The 23,292-nt window shown below is 41.6% G+C and overlaps 1 protein-coding gene across 1 annotated transcript in view; it reads left to right on the forward strand.

The window, feature by feature from the left end:
• LOC114664544 (mannosyl-oligosaccharide 1,2-alpha-mannosidase IA) overlaps nt 1-22,713 on the forward strand; it is a 560,924-nt gene extending 538,211 nt beyond the window's left edge. Inside the window, 1 exon segment of the mRNA XM_028818706.2 lies at nt 12,618-22,713. Within this exon segment, the coding sequence (XP_028674539.1) occupies nt 12,618-12,759 (142 nt within the window). The 3' untranslated portion in view covers nt 12,760-22,713.
• The last annotated feature ends 579 nt before the right edge of the window (nt 22,714-23,292 follow it).

Below are 23,292 nucleotides of genomic sequence, written 5' to 3' on the forward strand. Positions count from 1 at the left end.
AATTCCATAAACCAGAAATAAAAAAAATAAAAAAAACACTTGCAAAATCTCCAAACCCAAGAGGGAGCTGATAACAGAAGCAGAATTAACTAATGCCACAGCTGTAGCCTCAAGTGACCCTACCCCCTTAGGCTCTGTATAAAGAAGACAAGGCACAAAACAAAAATAACAGAAATGTTTGAGCAAGAGATTGTTCTTTGCATATTCCATAGTACTTGTTGAAGTATGAAACATCATATTAGAGAGGCTTTCTAATATAACTTTGGCTAACCAAGTTGAGGGCACCCATTTCTGGACTGTGTGTGTGTATAATATATTTATAACATGAAAAAGATTATACCAAAATAAAGCCAATCTGGTCAAGGATCCAATAACTCATCTCATCACTTCTACTTTTATGAAACCACTTTTGCTGGTGAGGGTCGCAGTGGCTACAAGTCAGGGCAGATCAGCTCAGACTTGCCTGTCTTCAGCTACAGATTGCAGTGTGTCCTGAGTCTGCTGTGTTTTTTCCACCCAGTGGGATAGACCAGCTCTAGGGGGAATTGGCTGATCGAGGGAGCATTCTTACGACATGCCCAAACCACCACAACTGGATCCTCTCAATCCAAAGAAGCAGTGAACTTATCGATAAGCTCCTCCAAATCGTTGAGCTTCCCTCCCTATCACGGAGTGTCAGTCCAGCCATCTGCACACAAACCTCATTATTGTTGTTGGTATTTGCGATCTCATTCTTTTGGTCATTACCCACAGCTCATGACCATATGTGCAGATAGTGATGTAGATTGACTGGTAGATCATTGGTTTTTCTTTTTCAACTCATTTATTGCTTTATCACCATGGATTTGTACAGCATCTGCAGAACAGCTGCTGCCACTCCAATCCTCATGATGATTTCACATTCCCTTTTCCCATCATTCGTGAACAATATCACAAGATACCTGAACTCCTCCACTAAGGACAGCTGTCCTCTCATCTGGAGAGACCATTCCACTTTTTTCCAAGAGAGAACCATGACTGCCACCTCCAAGGTTCTGATCCTCATTCCTGCTGTTTCACACTTGGCTGAAAATCATTTGAGTGTGTGCTGAGGGTCACAGTCGCATAAGGCAAAGAGGACAACATCATCTTGTGGTGGACGGTTGGGGGCTGTGCCCAGCCGGGACGCCTAGAAGGATAGGAAGAGGGACTACACCTCCCCCGGACCACGAGAGGGCAGCTGCCCTGGTTGGTATGGGGGCCACAGGAATGGAGCATGGAAGCTCAACCCTGTAGGGGCCTGTGGCCACCGCCAGGGGGTGCCCAGACGACTGAGGAGCCCTGGACGTCAGCACTTCCGCCACACCCAGAATTATTACCAGGGACACCTGGAGTGCTTCCGGGTGCTCATTCGGCACTTCAGCCACACCAGGAACTGCCGTAGGAAGCTCATCAGAGGAGAGGAGTGGAGGCGGTGAAGGAAGGACTGACTAGTGGAAGGCCCGGACTTGCGGGTGTGTAGTGAAGGGACACTGGGGTTGTGTGCGGGACTGGAAACTTGTATATTTTGTAAATAAACGTGTGTGTGTTTGGAACATTGGTGTCTGCCTGTCTGTGTCCGGGCTGGAATTCCACAATCTACATTTAGTAAAAATGCTACCCTTAGCCTTAGATTTAGATAGGAGTGGTAACAACACTCAGCCTTGATGGAGCCCTACTTCCCACAATGAAATTAAGTGTGTAACAAAGAAAGTATCGCTTCTAAATTTGGAGAAGTGCCTTCTACATATGCAGGTTCAAGTTTGAACACTGACTTCCGGTCTTTTTGATTCTTAAATATAGTGCAAGGCAACAAGGACAAACCTTTTGCAACTGGAACACTCTTCAGGTAGAAATGGAGAAGGAGTCAGTAATCATGTGTCTCCATTTACTATTCCCATTATTCAGATGTCATTAGAGCCTGAAGATGCTTCCCGGGTGTGCGTGACTAATGCCTATGTCTAGTGCAGGGGTCGGCAACCCGCGGCTCTGGAGCCACATGCGGCTCTTCAGCCTCCTTGCAGTGGCTCCCTTTGGCCTTGACAAAAAAATAAAAACCATGAAAATGAATAACGGCAATTTCTTAATTTAACTTGTATTTATATATATATATATATATATATATATATATATATATATATATATATATATATATATATATATATATATATATATATATATATATGTTTATTTACTACTACTACTACTGTTATACATTTTAACATCTAATTGAGAGAGTTTAATTCTACGTGGACAGAAGCATTTGCCTTCACCGCCAACGACGCTGGCTTACCGGTGTGCTTAATATGTGGCGATAAATTATCGAACAACAAAAAATGTAACGTTGAAAGACATTTTCGAAACAAGCTCTCAGCATTCACTGAAAAATACCCAAGTGAAGATAAGCGAAAGACAGAAATTTCAGAACTGCAACGGAAAGCTGAACAGAGCAAACATACTTTCAAAAAGTGGATCACTTCTACACAGTCAACTACAGCTGCTAGTTTTGTGGCAGCTCAAGAGATCGTAAGGAGGGGTAAGCCGTTCACAGACGGAGAATACATGAAAGAATCGTTCATAAAAATATCAGAGCATCTATTCTCCGACTTTAAAATCAAACGGGAAATTGTTCAGAAAATGCAAGATGCATTTAGAGAAAGATTCAGTGAGTTCAGAAAGGAAAAACACACACTCTCTCCTTCCCTGTCACACCCGTGGACATCGACCTATCCCTGCTGAACACATCCGCATTCACAGGAGTAAGCCCGATCTAGAAATTGAACTAGACGACATAGCAGATAAAGATTAATGGGTGTCCAAGTTCAAATGCCTGACAACGGATCTTGAAGAAGTCACCCGTCAGAAGGCTACTCTCGCTAAAGAGCACAAATGGAGTGATATTGAAAACCTCCCCAAACCCGACAAATTTGTTTTCGACACATGGAGTGCCATTCCCGAAACGTATATGAACATGAAAAAATATGCATTTGGAGTCCTGTCCATCTTTGGCTCAACATACTTAAGTGAGCAAGTTTTCTCAAGCATGAACTTCATAAAGTCCAAATATCGCTCCTGCCTCACACATGAGAGCCTGCAGTCCTGTGTGAAGGTCAAAGTCACATCGTACAGCCCCGACATAGAGATGATCAGCAGCAAACTTCAGAAACAGAAGTCACATTAAACAGGTGACAACAATAGCATTTAATAAGCTATTATTTTTCAGAAAAACAAAACACATTCATTTCGGACCCGGAGCTGATGTAGGTTTTTTGTATGTTCAGGTGCTTCAGTTGATTCAGCACACTGAAATGGAATTTTATGTTTACTTTTTTAAAGCTGCTAAGCTACAGCTAAATGTTTTATTTATATTAAAGTGGGCTAGTTTTTATTTTAATTTTACACAGGTATAGGAAGGACCCAAATAGGCCTGCATAGTTCACTTTAATTTATTTCAAAGTAGCCCTACACATGCACACTGCACTTCTGTTTGTTGTATTCCGTGGTTGTAACATGTAAAATCTAAAAAAAGATTAAAACTTTTAAAAGTTTATAAGCTGTGTTATGTTTTGCGGCTCCAGACTATTTTTCTTTGGAGGAAGAGGGGGGGCAAAATGGCTCTTTTGATAGTGAAGGTTGCAGACCCCTGGTCTAGTGGAATAAGCACACACCGATAAACCATTGGGGCTCCACTTCTCACTGCTGAGCCAGATCTCAAACTTCCTCTGTGTGAGTTTCATCCTCCTCAGAAGCTGCTCTCAAAAGCAAACACCACATTCTGGTGAGGTGGCAGTTTATAGCTTTTGGGAGATGAAATAGCTGCTGATATGGCAGAAGTGACGTCCGGCATCTTCCGGGGTCTTCTCATCCATTCTATTAATGGAAACGGAAACCGAGTTACCAACTCCTTAATCTTTCCCCTGTGCTTCCCCTCCCTAATGCCCATACAACACTTCCCACGCTTACATGCGTGACAGTACTGTATAAACTTCTTCTTCTTCTTCTTCCTGCTGCTCCTGTTAGGGGTTTCCACAGCGGATCATCTTCTTCCATATCTTTCTGTCTTCTGCATCTTGCTCTGTTTCAGCATCACCTGCATGTCATCTCTCACCACATCCATAAACCTTCACTTAGGCCTTCCTCTTTTCCTCTTCCCTGGCAGCTCTATCCTTAGCATCCTTCTCCCAATATATCCAGCATGTCTCCTCTGCACATGTCCAAATCAACATAATCTCGCCTCTCTGACTTTGTCCAACTTGAGCCGACCCTCTAATGTACTCATTTCTAATCCTATCCATCGTCGTCACACCCAATGCAAATCCTGGCATCTTTAACTCTGCCACCTCCAGCTCTGTCTCCCGCTTTCTGGTCAGTGCCACCGTCTCCAACCCATAGATAGATAGATAGATAGATAGATAGATAGATAGATAGATAGATAGATAGATAGATAGATAGATAGATAGATAGATAGATAGATAGATAGATAGATAGATAGATAGATAGATAGATAGATAGATAGATAGATAGATAGATAGATAGATAGATAGATAGATAGATACTTTATTAATCCCAATGGGAAATTCACATTCTTCAGCAGCAGCATACTGATACAATAAATAATATTAAATTAAAGAATGATAATAATGCAGGTGAAAAACAGACAATAACTATGTATAATGTTAAATGTTAACGTTTACCCCCCCGGATGGAATTAAAGAGTCGTATAGTTTGGGGGAGGAACGATCTCCTCAATCTGTCAGTGGAGCAGGACAGTGACAGCAGTCTGTCGCTGAAGCTGCTCTTCTGTCTGGAGATGACATTATTTAGTGGATGCAGTGGATTCTCCATAATTGATAGGAGCCTGCTGAGCGCCCTTCACTCTGCCACAGATGTTAAACTGTCCAGCTCCATGCCAACAATAGAGCTTGCCTTCCTCACCAGTTTGTCCAGACATGAGGCGTCTTTCCTCTTAATGCTGCCTCCCCAGCACACCACTGCATATAACATAGCTGGTCTCATTACCGTCCTGTAGACCTTCCCTTACACTCTTGCTGATACCCATCTGTCACAAATCACTCCTGACACTCTTAATATTTAATTAATTTTATGTGTATATACTGCACAGTTTGTTTTATGATGTTATGTGTCACTACCAGGTGAAGGTATTGTTTTCTTTATAGAGTGAAAGCATGTCTTCTGCTCCTGTTTAGTGATTAGATGAGAGGATCACATCCCCTTTGCTAGTTGAAGAGAGACTGGGTTAGGGCTAAGGTTACATTTAGGACCAGACCATGACACCTAGCTACTTTTGATGATAACATGAGGGTGCAAGTGGATAGTTATGCCCACGGCACAATATTTGTTTTAGAATCAGGTGGCCAGTGTAAAGCACCCAAATATGTGTTGCAGGGATTTTACTAGACTGGCCAATCCATCAGTTTAGCTGAAACGTCTCTCGGTCGGATTGTTCGCTCTCTGCCTTAAACTTCGAGGCTGATTCTAATTGTTCTTGTTTTATACTGCAGCTTTTAAAGAATTCTTAATGGAAGACTAAATGAGTGAGTTTAATGTAAACAGCTTGCTGGTATAATGTCTGCGCTGCTTAAGAACTCCTGGGGCCGAAGTTCTAATTATTATAATGCGGGCATACAGTATGACTTCTCACTCTGCCGTACTGGGGCACTTCCTGTGTAAAATACTGTACTGTCTACTAAGTGGTCTGTCAGGCGTCACACACTGTTACATGTAACACCAGTCACGCTCCTGCTACCGTGTCCTACACACTAGGTAAATTAGGCTTTAGTTTTCTTCCAAGTCTGCCTTTCATAATATCACAAGCATAGAGTCATATATTGTCATCATGACAGTCGAAGATGAAGTAACGCTGAAAAAAGCCAGACAGCTCGATGGGGAAAAAGGCATATTGATGTTCACTTTAGAACCGGGGCTGTTCTTCCAGCTTGCTGGCACCTGCTTTCACTGGACTGACAGGTGTTTGAAAGTCATATTCTATATTTACTCTTTTAATACCTCGGAGCAATAACAATGGATTTTTTGGGATTGTGATGAAAATCACAATTTGATCAATACATCAAGCATGGTTTTATGTCAAAGCTTTACAAGAAGACAGTAGGAGAAGCACAGCTTAGTGGTTAAGGCTTTGGCCTTCAAACACTGAGGATGTTGGTTCAAATCTACCGCTGACACTGTGTGACCCTGAGCAAGTCACTTCACCCCCCCCCCCGTGCTCCAGTTGGAAAAAGAAAAGAATCGTAACTAATTGTATCGCATATGTTGCAAGTTGCTTTGGATAAAGGCGTTAGCCAAATAAGTAAATGCCAATACTTACGTTAGTTAGTGTGGGTTTTTTTCCCTGTTATTTTTTCATCCATAATCCAACCCACTATATCCTATCTACAGGGTCACGGGGGTCTGCTGGAGCCAATCCCAGCCAAGGCAGGAAACAAACCCCGGGCAGGGCGCCAGCCCACCGCAGCCAGTTATTTTTTCTTTTGTATAAACTTTGCAGTAGAGATGAACCTTCAGTGTCTAGTATGGTCCAGTTCTTTACAGATGTAGCTGTTTATATGTCAGCACACAGCAGCAGCAGCAGCAGCTCGGCTCTTATCGCTGTAATTTGTTGCTCATCAACAGCCAACAGCTGGCTTGTCCCATGTGATTTAGTCCGCTGCGGCGTACCAGGCAGTCCAGGCTGTACAGGTGACATCCTAACTTGATTATAACTTAATAGTGAGGGTCTATAGTAATAAAGCAATTACCCCCCACTCCCCCACCCACCTTGTTTCACACAAAGAAATGTAATTTCACAGCCACACAAAAATTTCATCACAAAGATGGTGCCAACCAGTTAAGAGCACATAAAACGTTACCTACAGTCAATATGTACAGTACAGTGTAAGCAACTGTGCACTTCTGCTTGTGTGTGTGTAACACTAGGGACGTGTGTGACTGTATGTGCAGCGTGTCTGTTTACTAAAGATAAAGTTGTGTGTACATACGGTACAGTATATGTCTTTACATGCTTTTTGAAATTTCAGCTTTTGTTTATGTAAAGGCTAAACTCAAGACAAATCATGTCAGGCCTTTTTGAAATTACATACAATCTTACACAACCAATTATATCTATGTGAGAAACAAACAGATGAAATATTTAAAAGTAATAACCTTTAATTGCCCGTGCTGCATAAGTAGTCACTCTAATTAAATGGATGCTTGAATTTTCTAACTTTATTCTTGTTTCCAGAATACTTCAGGCTCTGACAAATTACTCTGGGATCACTTGGGTTAAAGGTGAAATGGCCTGCAATGATTTGTCTTGATTTACTTCAACAACAGCTGATGTGTTGACTTTTGGTGTACACGGTGTTAGTGCATTGCAAGGCTTATTGTTAATAAATCAATGAAAGGAAAATATCACTGCTGTATCGCAGCCACATTTCATACTTCTCTACAAGATATATGTGTCTCTAAAAATTATCAGTTGGTGGCACCAAACATTTAAGAATCATCTAGGTCAGAAGTTTTTAACTTTTTATTACAAGGACCTGAATAAGAAAATCTGTGCCATCCTGGGACTCCAGAAGAGGTTTATAACCATAATGACAGCAGAGCTATACTTAGACAAACAGCAATGGCCATATAATAAAAAACAGGGAATGTTTTTGCTTCCATTCAAGCAAACTTTACAGAAACAGAGGAGTGGTAAGCTTTCATTATTGTTAATGAAACAGTAATTCTCATTTAAAACAGGGAATTGATTTCTGAGGTCCATCACTGCCAGTGTAAATACTTAGTATAAGCTGTAGTTAAGCTGATAGGAATACATTTTTCTTCATCAAGTAAATAATCCAATAAAACCAGTTACTTACTTCTTAGTGGGAGTTAAAATTAGTCTCCAATCAAAAAATAATCCCAAAAGGAATGATAACAACAGGAATACCATTAGACAAATACCATCAGGTGCTTCTCTCATTGTCCTCCAACCCTTCGTGCCTTTCTGCTCTGTACTCACCTATCTGGCCTGCTGAGAGATTGGCAAATGCCCTCAACCCTTTAAACTGGCTTCCAGTCCCAGCCACTGTAGCCGGTCCCCGCTGGGACACCCAAGCACAGCTCCATCGTCCCACCACTTTCACACATGCATCCGTAACATGATCTTCTGAAGCCTTTCAGTCGCCCCTGCTCCCAAATTGCCAGAGCGACCCTACCCCATGATCACCATACCTCTTGCTATCCATGGGGTAAATCCAGACCACCAAGCCTCCTGCCCATTGCACTGGCTTGCTCGCCCAGTTGTACTAGGCTCTCTTCAATCACAGCTCTCATCTTTGATTTTTTCCCCTTCTTTCTTTTTTCTTTAGAAATCTTTTCTTTTTCGATCCTCTTCCCTTTTTGATCTCTCATCTCCTTTTCTAGTCTTGTGGGTGCAGGCGTGTGCTGCCTGACTGAAGAAACTGGCAGAATTAATTGTGCATTCACAAGTTTGTCTTTAAACACTCCAGGGCCACACAGCCACACTACCGCATGCATCCATACACACAGAGCTGAGCCGCACCATCTTTATTTAAAAGCTCACCCACAACCAGTGCGTTTCACCGAAATGTGAAACCTTTGTCAGTTATTAGAAGTTATTATCAAAGGAATGTTTGTAAATATGTCTGACTTTCATGAAATGTTGTCATTTCGTACTTTTGTTATCATCTATGAAGGCAAACCATATTTGAAAAACACAATGGACGTATGGTCAGCACAGGGCCTAAAATGGCCAGCCTTCTGCTTAGTCTGCTCGTCTGCCATTCTAACTTGTATAGTTGTTTTTCCCAGAGGGTAATCACAATTGTTCAATCAGTCTTTTGTTTCTTCAGTCATACATTTTGAATGACGCTGATAAAACCTGCAGGATGAATTAATACTCTCCGGTGAGATGTGGGCAGCGATAGTCTCCCAAATATAGAAGTGAAGCTACTCGATTCAATTTGTTCTTTTTCTTTTAATATTTTATTACTGTTATTAATTTCTGGACAAAAATACATAATAGCTACAGTTATAAAACATAAAGTTTATTTTTGAGTGGTTCTTTGGGGACACTTCAGTGAAACTTACCTTGCAATTAAAGGAGCTGAGGTAAATATCAATTAAGAAAAATTAGATAAAAATAGAAAAAGTAAAACTGGCTAGCCTGACAGACATGTAAAGAGAACGCCATCTTTCATAACGTACGTATAATTTAAGGCCTAAGGGTGTGTCAATTATAAGATTGCAACTTTTACTGTTTTTTTTTTCTTGGACTTCAATGAATGTCACTCTTGTAATGAAAAACATGAATTGTGGGCACCTTAAATTAGTCTCATCACAGTCCTTGTTAAACCAGATTGCTCTCAAAGGAGATCTGGATGTATTGTGTCATTCCAGTGCTTCACCATAAGGACTCACAATGAACTACGGTATAGTAAAATGATTTTACTGCTTTGCTGCAGTCATAAAATGTCATCAAAACAGTCTGGCTTCTAATTAAACGCCCACTCTTCCTTCGTGTCAAGACTGATGAACTTTGTATTGCTCGTAACGAGCTGACGTTCTGCAACATTTGTATAAGGGTTACCAATAAATGAATCAAAGGGGGGGATTAGAGCGAGTCCGGGCAGGACAAGGTTGTGAACTTCTGTTGTTTAATACGAATTTCTGGAGAGGATTTATTAAGACTCAGTGACAGTATTAGGCAATTTTAAACAATAATAGACAGAGCAATGGATTCCCAAAGTTTTGTTTCCTATTGGGCATTGTCCCATTGGAAGTCAACCCAGGAGTGATTATATGTTTCAACTGGCTCAGGAGCACTTTGAGCAGCTGAACCCTGGGGAGGACTGAGGAAAAGCAGAAAGAAAATGAGATGAGAAGGACGCCATATTCTTCAGGTTTTTACAGAATGTGCCAGTGTCTGATTAATATTCGACTTATTTTATTAAATGATCTTGGTTTTGTAACACTTTCTGTATTTTTACACTTTTTCTTTGTATCTCAAGTTAACATTAATAACTGGCTCCTGAGTTTATCCTAACTTGAACTATGTAAAACTTTTGCAAAACGGTTGGAACCTTAGCTTTTCATGTATTATTAGTTATCCTAAAAAATTAGTTTTAATACTAAAGGGCCCATTTGTTTTTTCCTCATTGTATTGTAAAGTAAAGTACATATCCATTTTAACGTATAATCACCATGTGCATTATCTATCTATATATATATAAAATGCTAATGTCTGTCCCTCACACGATTACCCACAAACTAAAGGAGCTAGAACGTTGATCTTTGACTTAATCGAGAGCTTATGATCTATTATGTTGTCAAAATTTTAAAAAATGAGGTACCTGCAATCCTGGTGGGCACTTTATTGGCGAGCAGAAAAGTTTATTGTAATTGAAGCACAGTCCCCGCAAGCCCGTCTATTGATAATCCCCCAGGACACAGTACTTACATACTCAGAATTTATAATCAACCAGCCGTCCCCTGCAGCTTCACACGTGTAGAATTGAAACAGGACAACGAGGAAGGCCCTGCCTGGCTCCCCACTCCCAACTTCACTCTTCCCCATCCCCTCAGCCCGTAGCCTCTGTCTCAGATTAGCGCGAAGATAACGGTCCTGCAAGCGAACTATGATTCTTAGCGCAATGAGAAATGTCGCAAAATCAAATTCTAGGAAAAAGCCCAATCTAAATCTGTTAAGTAGTTCTCTCGTTCAGTAGCTAAGCAGATGTAAGATAGGCCCTGAGGCTGACACGTGAGTGAGGAGAGCCCCCCTCCCCTCTGCCCGCTTCGTGACTCTTGGATTCAGGCAAATAAATCTGTACCGCAAGCGAACTATGATTCTTAGCGCAATGAGAGAAGTCGTAAAATCAACCGGAATGTTCAAGCAAATTGTAGAAAAAAAACTGATCTAAATCTGTTAAGTAGTTCTTTCGTGAAAAGCAGACAGACAGACAGACGTTGGATTTTGTATATAGTGTGGAACTTGACCCGAACACAGACAGGTAGACACGTTGTAATCACCCCACACACATTTATTTCGGGCTTCCATGTTTACAAAGTCACTACTCACAACCCCAACCCCAGACCGCCTCCTTCTCTCCTCCAGAAACCTTGTCCTTCTTCCACCCGACTCAAGTCCATCTCTGAAGGGAGGCGGCCCCTTTAAATAAGCACCCAGATGTGCTCCAGGTGTGTTCCTGGCAATCTCCCACCGACACGCCCCAGTGTGGCGGAAGTGCCGGCTGTCTCCCCGGAAGCACTCCAGCTGTCCCTGTTCCTCTTCCCCCCAGCACTTCCTGGTGTGGCGAAAGTGCTGAGGTCCAGGGTCCTCCAGGTATTGGGGTCCCCCTGGCGGTGACCATGGGCCCTTACAGGGTCGAGCTTCCAAGCTCTGTACCCGTGGCCTCCAGGGCGGTCGCCCCCTTGAGGTCTGGAGGAGGCATAAGCCCTCCTCCGATCTTCTTGGGCGTCCCGGCTGGGTACCACCCCCATCCGGGTACCACAATAGAGAGATTTATAATTGTTACGTTTGTTGTTTTTAACTAACATTTTAACTTTAGGACTATAGGTCAGATTGTTTCACTAGTATAATTAAAAATGCTGTAAATAATAATCGAGTGCTCCCTTTGTGAAGTTTGCATGTTCTCCCTGTGCCCACATGGCTTTCCTTAGGGGGCACCAGTTTCCTCCCACATTCCATTTACCCTTATACCGTTATTCAAAGCTTGGAGACCACTTCAGATCACTGATATTCCAGCTTTGATATCAGTGTCCAGTTTTTTTTTCAGAATTTCCCATCCTGGGTTGTTTTTTCATTGTGAATAAAAAGCTGTCCATCTTTCAGCTCATTTTCAAACCTGCTCATTTAATTTTGGACCATTAGATATGCATTACCCCTCCAAATTTAATTTTGTTGTCTCCGGTTTCATAGTAAGGCTTCTTCAAATATAGTATTAAAGAGTTAAGTGAGAGCCTTTCAGCCTAGGGGCAGGCGGTTTGCAATGTCAGTCAGTCAGTCATTTTCTAACCCACTTAGCCCTGAGTGCTGGGCGGAGTGCTGGCTCTGAGGCTAGGGATTTGCATTTGATTTCGAATCCCGCAAACGGCAGAAGTGTCTTTACTCTGTTGGGCCCTTGAGCAAGGCCCTTAACCTGTAATTGCTCCATCCTGGGCATGACATTTATTTGCATCCAGCCCTGCAAGCAGGTCCTCTAATTTGCAGGGAAAACCCAGGAGTTGGTGGCAGGATTGGCACTCTAGCCTTCAAGGGTGGTGCTGAAATGTCACCCGTTGCACGGCTGCATTCAGATCTCAATCCAGGTGGTTCGTCGTCTGGTGGGTGCCGCAACTTGCTGTAATCAGTGCATGCTCTCAACCTCTTTCCTATTCCTATTTTATATAAGATCCCAGTAAATACACTATGTGTGCACCTTTGGATGCCATCTTTGCAGATGATGACAAGTTTCCCAATTCTGTAAACATTCACAAAGCCCATCGCTGCCTGTTTTATTGATTGGTGTACTGATGGTAAATCTTTCTTCTTTTCTTTTTCAACACAGGTATCTGTATCTTCTGTTCTCAGACGACGACCTTCTCCCTCTTGAAGACTGGATATTTAACACGGAAGCACACCCTTTGCCGGTAGTCCGCCATAGTTGCATGCAGGGAGAAAGCAAAACACACCAGCGGCAGAAGCATTAGCACACGCTACTCCCAGGGGCCCTTGATCAGTCTTTTGGGTCGAAACGCATTTCCTTTCCAGTAAAGGACCTTGTCATAATGCTGAGATTGTATTTGTGGGCCACCTGTCCGATATGGTGGACGGTGGCATTTCAGTGGACAATCAGAAAATTACCAAGCACTTTTCATTTATCTCCTCTGTGAGGAGAGCCAGTGACCCAGAGATGGGTCACTGAAATATGGGCCATATTGTGAAATAAAACCACTGAGCTGCATTTCTCATCCATTTTGAAGGTCTTTTTTCTGTTAGTTTACTGTTTGACCAAAGGTTGATTTTTTTTCACATGTAAACTCCTTAAAATTTTTTTTTGGACAGATGAGTGAATATAGTCTCTGTGTGTGTGTGTGTGTATTATACAGTACCATAGACATCATAGACACACACATACATATATATATATATGTATATACTGTATGTGTATTTACATATACTGTATATGTGGGTTTATGGATGCACTGTATGAGTATATATAAAATATATATCTGTAAATTAAAAAGCAAACACACCCGCTATTAATATGTGCGTTCAGTGAGCCAGTCGTGATTGGGTAGCACTTGACCATAGTGAAAACCAGATGTGAGGGCACTTGGGATTGGATGGTGATTCACATTTGAAGGTGGTCAGAAATGGATGGCAATCATGTAGTTATTAACATATACACAGACACACAGAGACGATTTTCATTTTTAACTTGCAAATGACCATTTGTATGCAGTGTATATCTCTGCAATAATTGAGTATACAGTATATGTGGTTAAAAATTATGCATACCTTTTAATCCAATTGAATTGAACTGGACTAAAGATGACGACAACCCATTATAGAAGCCCACTTCACTGCACTAGCTCGTTGTGCTGTGGCTGAAGTTGCCTGATCGTTTGTTCGTGTTCACCCTACTTGATTGTGTGACACATAAGAATAGTTTTGATGAGAACTGGTGGTTCAGCCCAGCTCATCAACCCCATTTTTTACCAATCTTTTGTAAATTAAGACTTGAAGGTCCCCCTGGTCCCACTTTGGTAACTTATTGGACATACATCATCTTTGGATTTCTGTGCAGGTTGACTTGAGTTTTCTGTTTGCATGCTTTTTCACTTGTCACCACCTACAGTACACTTTGCTCCCTAAATGGGGATATTTTACCATAAACTAAATCTAAACCATTCGTCTCACATCGTACTTCTTACGAGTCCATCAATTGCACTTTTATTTATCGTAGTGCCCTTTAACTCCACTGTTAGATGGTTTTGAGAACTCTTGTATGAAGGAGTGCTCTGACGCTTTTTACAAGATGTTAGGTCTCCACCTAGGTAACATCTCAACTGCTAAGGTGCATTTTGGTTAAAAACGTCATCTTTCCAGTTGGCGTGTGTACCAAGGGAACATTCTCAGAATTCAATGTCTGTCTGTCTTACTTGGTTAGAATTGACGTTTTATACCTCAGATTTCATTCCCGTCTCCGTGGGGTTTCATTTCTTGTATGGGATGATCTCAGCTTCTCTGGTTTTGAACATTTTACCGAACTGCCAGAAACTAAATGACTGGGACTGAGTTGTTGTAGCGACAGTTCGCACCACCCACCTGCGTTCATTAAATCTCGTTGCTGTTTTGTTTCATTACCCTGGTAGTCCTGACTCTCCCATTTTCTTTACATTTTAAATTGTTCATCAAAACATTTGCTTCTGTATAATATCTAATTATTGTACTTTGTTTCATGCACTGCATAATTATTCTTTTTAAGCCCGTTAGCCACACCTTTTATGTAAAGAATTAAACATAACATTGTCTGGTTTAGCACAAGGGGATGAGTGCCGCATTAGTCATTGAAGCCATGATGACAAACCCGTTTCTCTTTATTTCATCGGAGTAGTTACAGTATCCTGTTGCTGGAGTTGTGGCTCATGCTGTGATGAAACACAAGAATATTCTGCAAGTTTTGAATAATTAGGTAATGAGAACGCTTTGATGTTTAGGCTTTTGTCAGAGTAATATGGAAGAGCTGAAATGTTTCATGATTTTCTGGTATTCATTTTTGCAACTCCTTCTGCAAGAAAGCAATTCTTTAAACCAAGGGTCTGCAGACGTATTTAAATAAGGCCTCTTGTCGAGCTGGACGACGACACGGCTATGTGGATGTCCCTGGTGCTCGGCGGCTTGGCGATGTCCTGGAAAGTTTTTGTGACTTTCAGACTTTACATTACTATTTTGGTGGAATTTTTCTTCTTTCATGCCATCAAATGTTTAATATAAACAGAGAAGGATATAACCATAAAATTAATTTTTAGCAACATGTCTTTGATTTACTAGATAGAAAATATTAAATTGGTGGGAGCAATTAACATGAAGGATAACAATGGAGAACCAGAGAACAGCAAGCAGGACAAAACTCATCCTCATCTCAGTCCTTGTAGGTCTTGAAATTTTTAATATCACTAGTAACGGCTAGTAACATCGCTAATAATGTCCAAATCCTTTAATATCACTAAAAAATACCAGTCACATACCGGCCATGCTAGCCATTAGTACTTTGAATAAGGTTTAAAGAAATGAACCAGTTATAGGGTGAGGTATTTATAAATGTTGGTAATCTCAATTGATGTTGTACAATATTCAACTAGATTTATATTAAAAGCATAAGCAATCAAAATGTGTAAAGTCTTTCAATCAAAAACACCAGCTCTGACTTTGCTTGTCTATCACTACATGAACATTTGAGTACCTTGAAGAGAATTCGGCGTCTAGATGTGTTTTCGTGACTCAGTCGTTCATCCCAAGTCTGACTGTGGCCATGCTGACCCTTGCTTTAAAGAATAAATCCAAGGCCTTCAGGGTCTTGTGCAGGATGTACTGCATGTTGGTGGTGTGTCCGATCTTAGACTGCACATCAGAAGTTGCCAGTTCAGTCCCCACCGCTGCCTCACCGTGTGACCTGAGCAGGTCTCCTCACCTGGATTTGTTGGGCTACGTTTACACTGCAGAGCTAAGACATCAAGTCTGACTCCCCTCAGGTCCGATCTTTAGACAGAGTGGCCATCTCTGTAATGTGCATCTGTTTCCTGCATTTGCACAGGCACTGGCCTCCACTGACAGACAGCTGCCCAAATAAATAAGTACATTCCATTAGGTTGTGATAATAAAGTCCACAGAGTCCATTTCTGTACTTCTGTATATTTGAAGGAATGTGAGCACTCAGCATCACTTAGCAGGCATTTGTCACCAGAAGCAAAGAGTGTGGTCAGCCAGGTTGTCTTACGTCAATCTGAGTGCAAAGACGCCTTTGGAAACCCAGAATGTTTATTGAGAATTTTAGTTGGTAGCAGTGGCTAGCAGCGGGTTTGTTCCTGACTTGCACCCTATGCTAGCTGGGATAGACTCCGGCAGACCCTCACGAGCCTGTTCAAGACTAAGCGGGATAGAAAATGCCTGACTGACTGCTCCGTGGCCATCCCGAGGATGGACGACTTTTCTTGAGCAGCCAGTTATCCCAGTTGGTAGGTACAATTTCACCAGATACTGTTTAAATGCACTGTTGACCATCTTTGGTCATTTTCAGGACCAGTTGACAATCATCAGCTGTGAAATTGTGCATAGCAAACAACACAGAAAAACATGTTAATAACCATAAGTGAGCCATCTGACAGTTTGAATCGAATTGAAATCGACTTCTACATGCAAACATGGACTTTAATTAAAATCCACACATCACATTTCAGGATTGGAATCCATTTTTGAGTCAAGTGTAAAAAGATGGTGAGCAGTATCAGTCAGCAAGGCCAAAACAATCAGAAAGTGGGCCAAGTGGGAGTGGTGGTGCAAACGTAGCCTTAGCCGCTTCTGTTAGACGAGTCAGCTGACTGCGTAATGTAAATATTGCAATAAACTTTATGATTTCCTTTTCTTATCAGACTCAGTATAGAGTTAAGTCCAGTAAATTTCATAGGCAGTTATAGATATAATTACATGTTAATTATTGCAGCTCTCTTTTAAAGGTTTAATGTTTTTGCTACAGTTTAATAATTGTATAAATACAGAACAGTATATTCAAATGTGTTTATAAATATACATATATAATTTGTTTTTCTTTCTTTTTTATGTTTTTAATGCTTTATGTACTGTACACCTCTTTTTCACCACCATCAACTACAAGTTTAATATTTACAGTCACTATAAATGTGCTGATATATGCAAGCTGAACAAAGCGATGTATTTGTAAGTAAAGTCACGACCAACTGTGAAAGCGCAGATGAACCTTTTGCAAGCTTTTTCTTTTTATGTGTGATCCATGACTGGATTTTCAGGAATTAATTCAATGAACTAAATGTATTTCTCTTGCTATTTTATGTTCCGTTTCTTTTTAAAGCTTACAGTACATGAGTAATTAGTCAGTTTTCGTCATTTTATTTTCCTTTTAGATTTTCAGTCTTGATTATAATTGTGCAGCATAGGCAAAGTAAAGCTATGTACATTGTACAGTTCAAAGTTCTAAGAGTATTTTATTCCAGGTTTAATAGGCTGGTTATACTGTCACCTGTACAGAGTACAGTAAAATTCTTACATGCATGTGCCCATCAACATGCAGCACGTCATCATCACTCTCCAGCGCCATGATTAGTGAGTATAACGGCCTTACCTCGAAGTGTCCATCCTTACCTGAAAAATCTCGGACCGTCTTTTTCAGTATTTCAGGCTGATGTAGAGCAATATGCATAATTTACAGGTTTAAATTACATCACAATTCCACTTGGTGCAACTTCACTTGTCTCACAAATCTCACCTTGAGAAGACTCCGAATGGTGCAGTATGAAGTGTATGTTCACTTTTCGACAAGTCGAGTGGCGAGTGGCCATGCGTATGTTTTGCAAGAGCCTTACCACAAGGTGCACCTTAAATTTAAGGAGCGTGCCTTATAGCAGGAGTTGACTTGTGGCAGCTCCCGTTACCATGTGTAATGTCAGGCACACGTTACAGATTGTACTTTATAGTGAATTCGCATTATCCTCCTCCCTAATCCACACCATTATTCGAACACAATGATGTGAGTGAAGCTGACGTGAAATTACTGTGTGCCTAATGTTCCAGTGGTGGTATTTCCTTAGCTGTCCATTGCACTGTCCATGGGGTACTCTGGGGAATGAAGGCTGGATGGAACATTTAAAGGGCATCGCATTAGAGAACGAGACTTTAACTTTTATCAGTTTTTAGCCCCTCTGTTAAGTTTGCTCCTTTTTTGCAGCACATTGAAAGCCCTGTAAATGTATTTGTATGTACATAATGTCCTGCTCCCGGGACTGCATCACGTGGGTAAAGGAAGTGTACAGCAGTAGAATGTGTTAAAGATTTGTGTCTGACTGGTATACTTAAAAATGCAGGAAAAATGACTGAAGCATAAAACAATTTGCAAGTGCGGCAAAGCAAAGCATACTGTGGTCCAACCTGGACCCCCGGCAAGCACACAGACATCCCCTCATGTGTTTCCAGAAATACAAACAAACATGTCAGCATCCAAATGTCAAAGTGGTCCCAACCACCATGTGAAACTTCACTGACTTCCCCCCAACTCAGGTGTGTTATAATCATTGTGATCAATCAAGAATCAAAGTGTATGATGTCACTCCTAAATATTCCATGAGCATTTTGTCAGGATAATAATAATGGTAAGGAGACCTTAGCTCCTTTAGCAGCCACTTTTCTCACCCACGGGTATGTCCATGTATCATTTTCGGAGTTTGCTTCTCATCCTTTAAAGTATCTTTCAGGTTAGATCCTTATCCCAGGCCATGTTACATTACACGACTTTTCCAGCAATTTTCAGTTGCAGTCTTTATTTACATAATCTTAGCGAGTCGGAGGCAGTCACGGCACTCTCCGTAAAGGCCAGTCGTGTAGTCTGACAGGTTGTACCCTTCTGGGACTCGCCCTGACTAAATCAAACAGCTTTGTCTTCAGTCATAGGGGTGGGCTCTGTGCGCATGAGAGCCGTCAACCAATGAGTGCTCGGGCAGTAATATGGAAAGCTGAGGTTTTGGGGCCTGACAAACAGAAGACAGACTCGTCTATCTGATGCTGTGCATTTTACATGGTATGACAGAATGGAGAAGAAGATTGTGGCTGACTTCACCATACCTGTTGAGATTTTAGATAGCTAGACAGACAGACATGTAAGGCACTATATAACAGATAGATTCTTTATTTGACCCCAAAGGGAAAGTTGGATTTTTTATAGAAGCTCTTGAAATAGATAAATAGATTTACACACACATTGTGGCCTGAACACACACCAGAATGACTGAAAAGGAAGGAAATTTAAAAAGAAAGAAAACGTTTATGCGGGCATAGTGCCGTTGGTATAAAGGAGCCTCAGTAGATTTACACACCTGGGCATCGGCTCTGCCAGTCAACACATTATTGGCTGTCAGCAAAACTTTGAAAATAAGACATGGTGTTGGAAAGTCATTACTCAGTCATGTAATTTATCATACCCTGTGATTTGCAGTCTTGTAATCCGTCGTACTCAAGTAATGAGATCAGTAACAGCATCAAGTCTGACCCCCAAAAACCCCAACTAGAAGTCGTGTAATGTCACATCGGCTTTAACTGTTATTTGGAAATATTTGCACAGAAGGAAAAGCGACCAAAAAAAAAAAAAGTTTGTTTGATTTCTTGTCCAGATGCATTTTGAACTATCAAGCTTTTGAAGTGAAAGCCCTCCTCATTCATTGGTCAAGAGTGCCGTCTTCTCTTCAGTTCAAACACTCAAATTCACACTTGTCATATCCACAAAAGTATTTATCTAATAATATTTTAGCAAAAAAAAATGTGTTTTTGGACATTGTGAGCATTCAACAAGATAATTTACAGGTATGTGTGGATTGTGCAACGTGAGTAGTGTGAGATTTTTTCATAGGCAGTTTCATGTTGTTTAGCGTTGCTGGTCTGCGTTTGTTCTCCCCGTAAACAAGACATTAAACACTTTTTCTCAGACATCGCTAGAAACAACATTGCATAGTAAAAGTGTAAGAAGTTTTGAATGGAGTATTGCTTTAATATCCACTGTGGAATCTTTTACGTTCAGAGTAGTTTTCAAGTGAAGTGTGAAGCTCACATAGAGTATGAGGGGTTTACCTTCACTAGTAATTTAATCGATGACCTTTTCTAATCTACTTAAAGCGCTTTACGTAGACAATAGGGAACCACTTCAACCACCTCCGATGTGTCGCGGACACCTGGATGATGCAGTGGCAGCATTTTTTTGCGTCTGCACACTCACCACACTTTAGCTATTAGGTGCTGGAGGGGCGAGAAAGATCATTGTGATTATGATGATTATTAACATTTTTAAAATTGTTAGTGAAGTTAAAGCTCTTCATAATTCACAGCCACACTTTCTCACTCATTTTAAGAGACCATCGTCTCTCTGGTATTGAAGCCACTTTTGCCTTTAGAGTCTCAAGTTGCTGGAGACCCCAGTCTAATGAGCCTGTCATTTGAGATGTAGGAGGACCCCCGCAGAAAGAGCATGCAGCCATGGCTCAAGTAAGAACTGGGCTAGGAGTCCAAGGTGGTCCCCCTGGACCTGTGAGAGGGGAGCGCGAGGGAGGGAGAGAGAAGCGTCCTGCAAGTCCAGGCCCCGTGCTAAATGTTTGCTCTAGTGGTCTGTCGATGTGGGCCGATGCGACTGTTGTGTTGAAAGTTTGTTTGGCCAGGAGTGCGGAAGCAGTGAAGACTTTTTTTTTGTTTTGCTTGTAGAAAACTTCTCGCACAAAGTTGCTTTGTGACTTTTTCTCCATTTTTTTTTTTGTCATTAAGTTAGAAGTGCCATGGCCTGCCAGTGGAGCACATCTCCCCGCAGGGTGCACTTGATCAATATCTCATACTGTAAATAACCTTTTAGCTGACATTTGGCTCTATGAGAGAACGTGAGCGCTCAGAAAGACAGAAGCAGCTCCCCCTCCTTGGGTGGTTTAAAGGAGAATGTTTAGCAGGGAAGACCCCCCGACTCCTGTGTGTGGCCATTTTTCTAAGACGTATGTAACCCAAGTCTAGTTTAGAGTACCATCCACCCGTCTGTGATCAGTCCAGTTTAAACTAGTTCAGGGTCTATGATGACAGCGCTGGGTGGAAGGTGGGAGTTTAAGAATGTTGTCATGTTAAAGAACATTATTAGCGGCACGTATTTATAGAGCACATTTGTATACGTGAGCGTAGCTCAGAGTGCTTTCCAGTAATAACGGCTACACACAGTCACAAGAAGAAAGTAAAAACTAAAGAACGGCAGCAATTTATAACAGGAGAGAATCTTAATGTCCAACTTAATTACAAACAATGGTCAGATAGCCATGGAGGACATATAAACTCAAGTTGGTGGGATGTTGTAGAAAAGGTTCCAAAGATTAAAGACCGCCCAGAACCCCCCGGGCATTGTGCAGTGTTTGAATGTGTCACCATTAGCAGGGTCCTCTTGTGGAGCGCTCTTCATCTTCTTGGCCTCTTGGGTGGCTGCGGCCTAACTTAGACATTAAAAGCAACACTGGGTGGGGTGAACAGATGGACCTGGACTGGCACCCACTGTCACTGTCACACAGTCGAGTGTGGTGACCCCGGGGCTGCAGCTCACCATGGCTCTGACTGAATTGGTTAAACGACTGAAGCACACGGTTGGGTGGACAGTTTAGAGCATCACAAATCAGGCACACTTCGCTGTTTAATTGTGGGGAAAAATATTAGTGACAAGAGGCCATTAAGTGTGGCAGCAGCAGGAGATGGAGGAGGACCTCGACTCTCCCTGTTGTTCTTCTCTCACATTCCCTCTTGGGTTTTTTTTTTTTTTGTTATTTTCAAGCAAGCCATGCAAAAATCACGCATCAAATAATAACCATAAAAAAAAAAACAACGGTAATTAGGCCACGGCCTTTTATTGTGCTGCCTGCCCTCCGAACAGCAGTAAGACGCTCAGCAGGACAGCTCATCCAGAGGGCTTTCATAGTCCTGATTGCACCTCAGTTTCCATCCCATTTAACTTATTGGACACCATTGTGTTATTCATGTTGATGAATGAAAGGCCTTAGCTGGGTTTGCTGTAAATATTGTGGCTCTCCTTTCAGGCTTTGATGCGTCAGACATGTTTGTTCTGCTGGAAATGTGGGACCTTGAAAATCCCCGACAGGTTGAAGTCGACTCCTAGCGTGACTGAATTCTGGAGTCTGTAAGTCCATATTTGTCTTTCTCTCACTACTACAGTATACTGTTTTGGGGTTTTTTTTTTGCGGGGTGAATGCTTCACTTTTAGCTATTCAGTTAAGTTTTGTTCAAATTAAATCATACTCAACAGTTTCATTTTAACAAGAGTGGCCCAGACCGGGGGCAGTGAGGGGCACTCAGTTATGGTGGTCCCAAGACCATAATGTGCGCCGTGATGAACGCTGCCCTGCTTTTTAATGCACTTTACCAAAAATGACATCCGATAAAGAGCACAAAACAACAAAGGTGGGCAGCCATTTCAAATCCCCCCCTTCACCTGCCAGCCGGCAAACGCATCGAGCCGCACTCACTTAATATTTTCTTTGTGCTTCAGGTGGCATTTTCTTTTTTAGTTAATTTTTTTTTCTGCATTTCATATTTACAGCATATTGAACAAAAATCGAATCTTCACGTCTGTGTTGTACTGTTGGCTCATTTTAGTAAACTGTGTTATGAATTCTTTATTGTTTCCTTTTCAACCGCTGATATCGATGCTTTGATTGCCATTGAACAGAACCAGACCTTGTTTGAAAAATGTGATTATAATTATTTTTTAATCTGTTTTTCTTTTCCTTATTAAATGTGACTTTTTTAAGGCAGAATAAAAGACCAAAATCTGTATCAGAATAAGTATATTGTATCTACTTTTTCAAATAAAATGCTTGATATATTATGTATTCATCGCCTTTTGTGTATACTTCTGCATGTCTTTTGGGTCATTGCAGGTGGGCTTCTCTCTGGGCACCCCCAACATCAGGCGACCTGGCCACTCAAATGTGTGGGTCATTGTGCCCCCTGGGCTGGCACTAGGTGGGCATCTCATCCAGGATTTATTTCCCTGAATGTCATTTTAGGATGGACTCACACTACCCGGCCAGTGTGATAGAGGAACCAGGAGCGACAACTGGTCACCACTACATGCTCACGTGATGCGTTAGGTGACAGCAGCACTACCTGTATGGATATCCACAAGGCATGCTGGGAACATTGGCAGTTCATTCTGTGCCCGAGCATGTAACCCCACAAAGTCTAGTTTGTGTGACCAGTGTGATTGCTCTGTGGTGGGCCAACTGTACCATGCCCTGGCCTGCCTGGAAGAGGTGGGCCTGAGCATTCAGAACAGTGTGATTGCTAAACAGGCCCGAGCACGGAAAACAGACATGACGTCAATGATGCGACAAGTCAGAGAGTGCAATTCTCATTTCATTCAATGCCTTTTGAGTTAAAAACAGGTTTTTATTCTCACTTTACACATG

Source organism: Erpetoichthys calabaricus, chromosome 14, assembly GCF_900747795.2.
Source record: "Erpetoichthys calabaricus chromosome 14, fErpCal1.3, whole genome shotgun sequence".
Taxonomy (NCBI): Eukaryota; Metazoa; Chordata; class Cladistia; order Polypteriformes; family Polypteridae; genus Erpetoichthys; species Erpetoichthys calabaricus.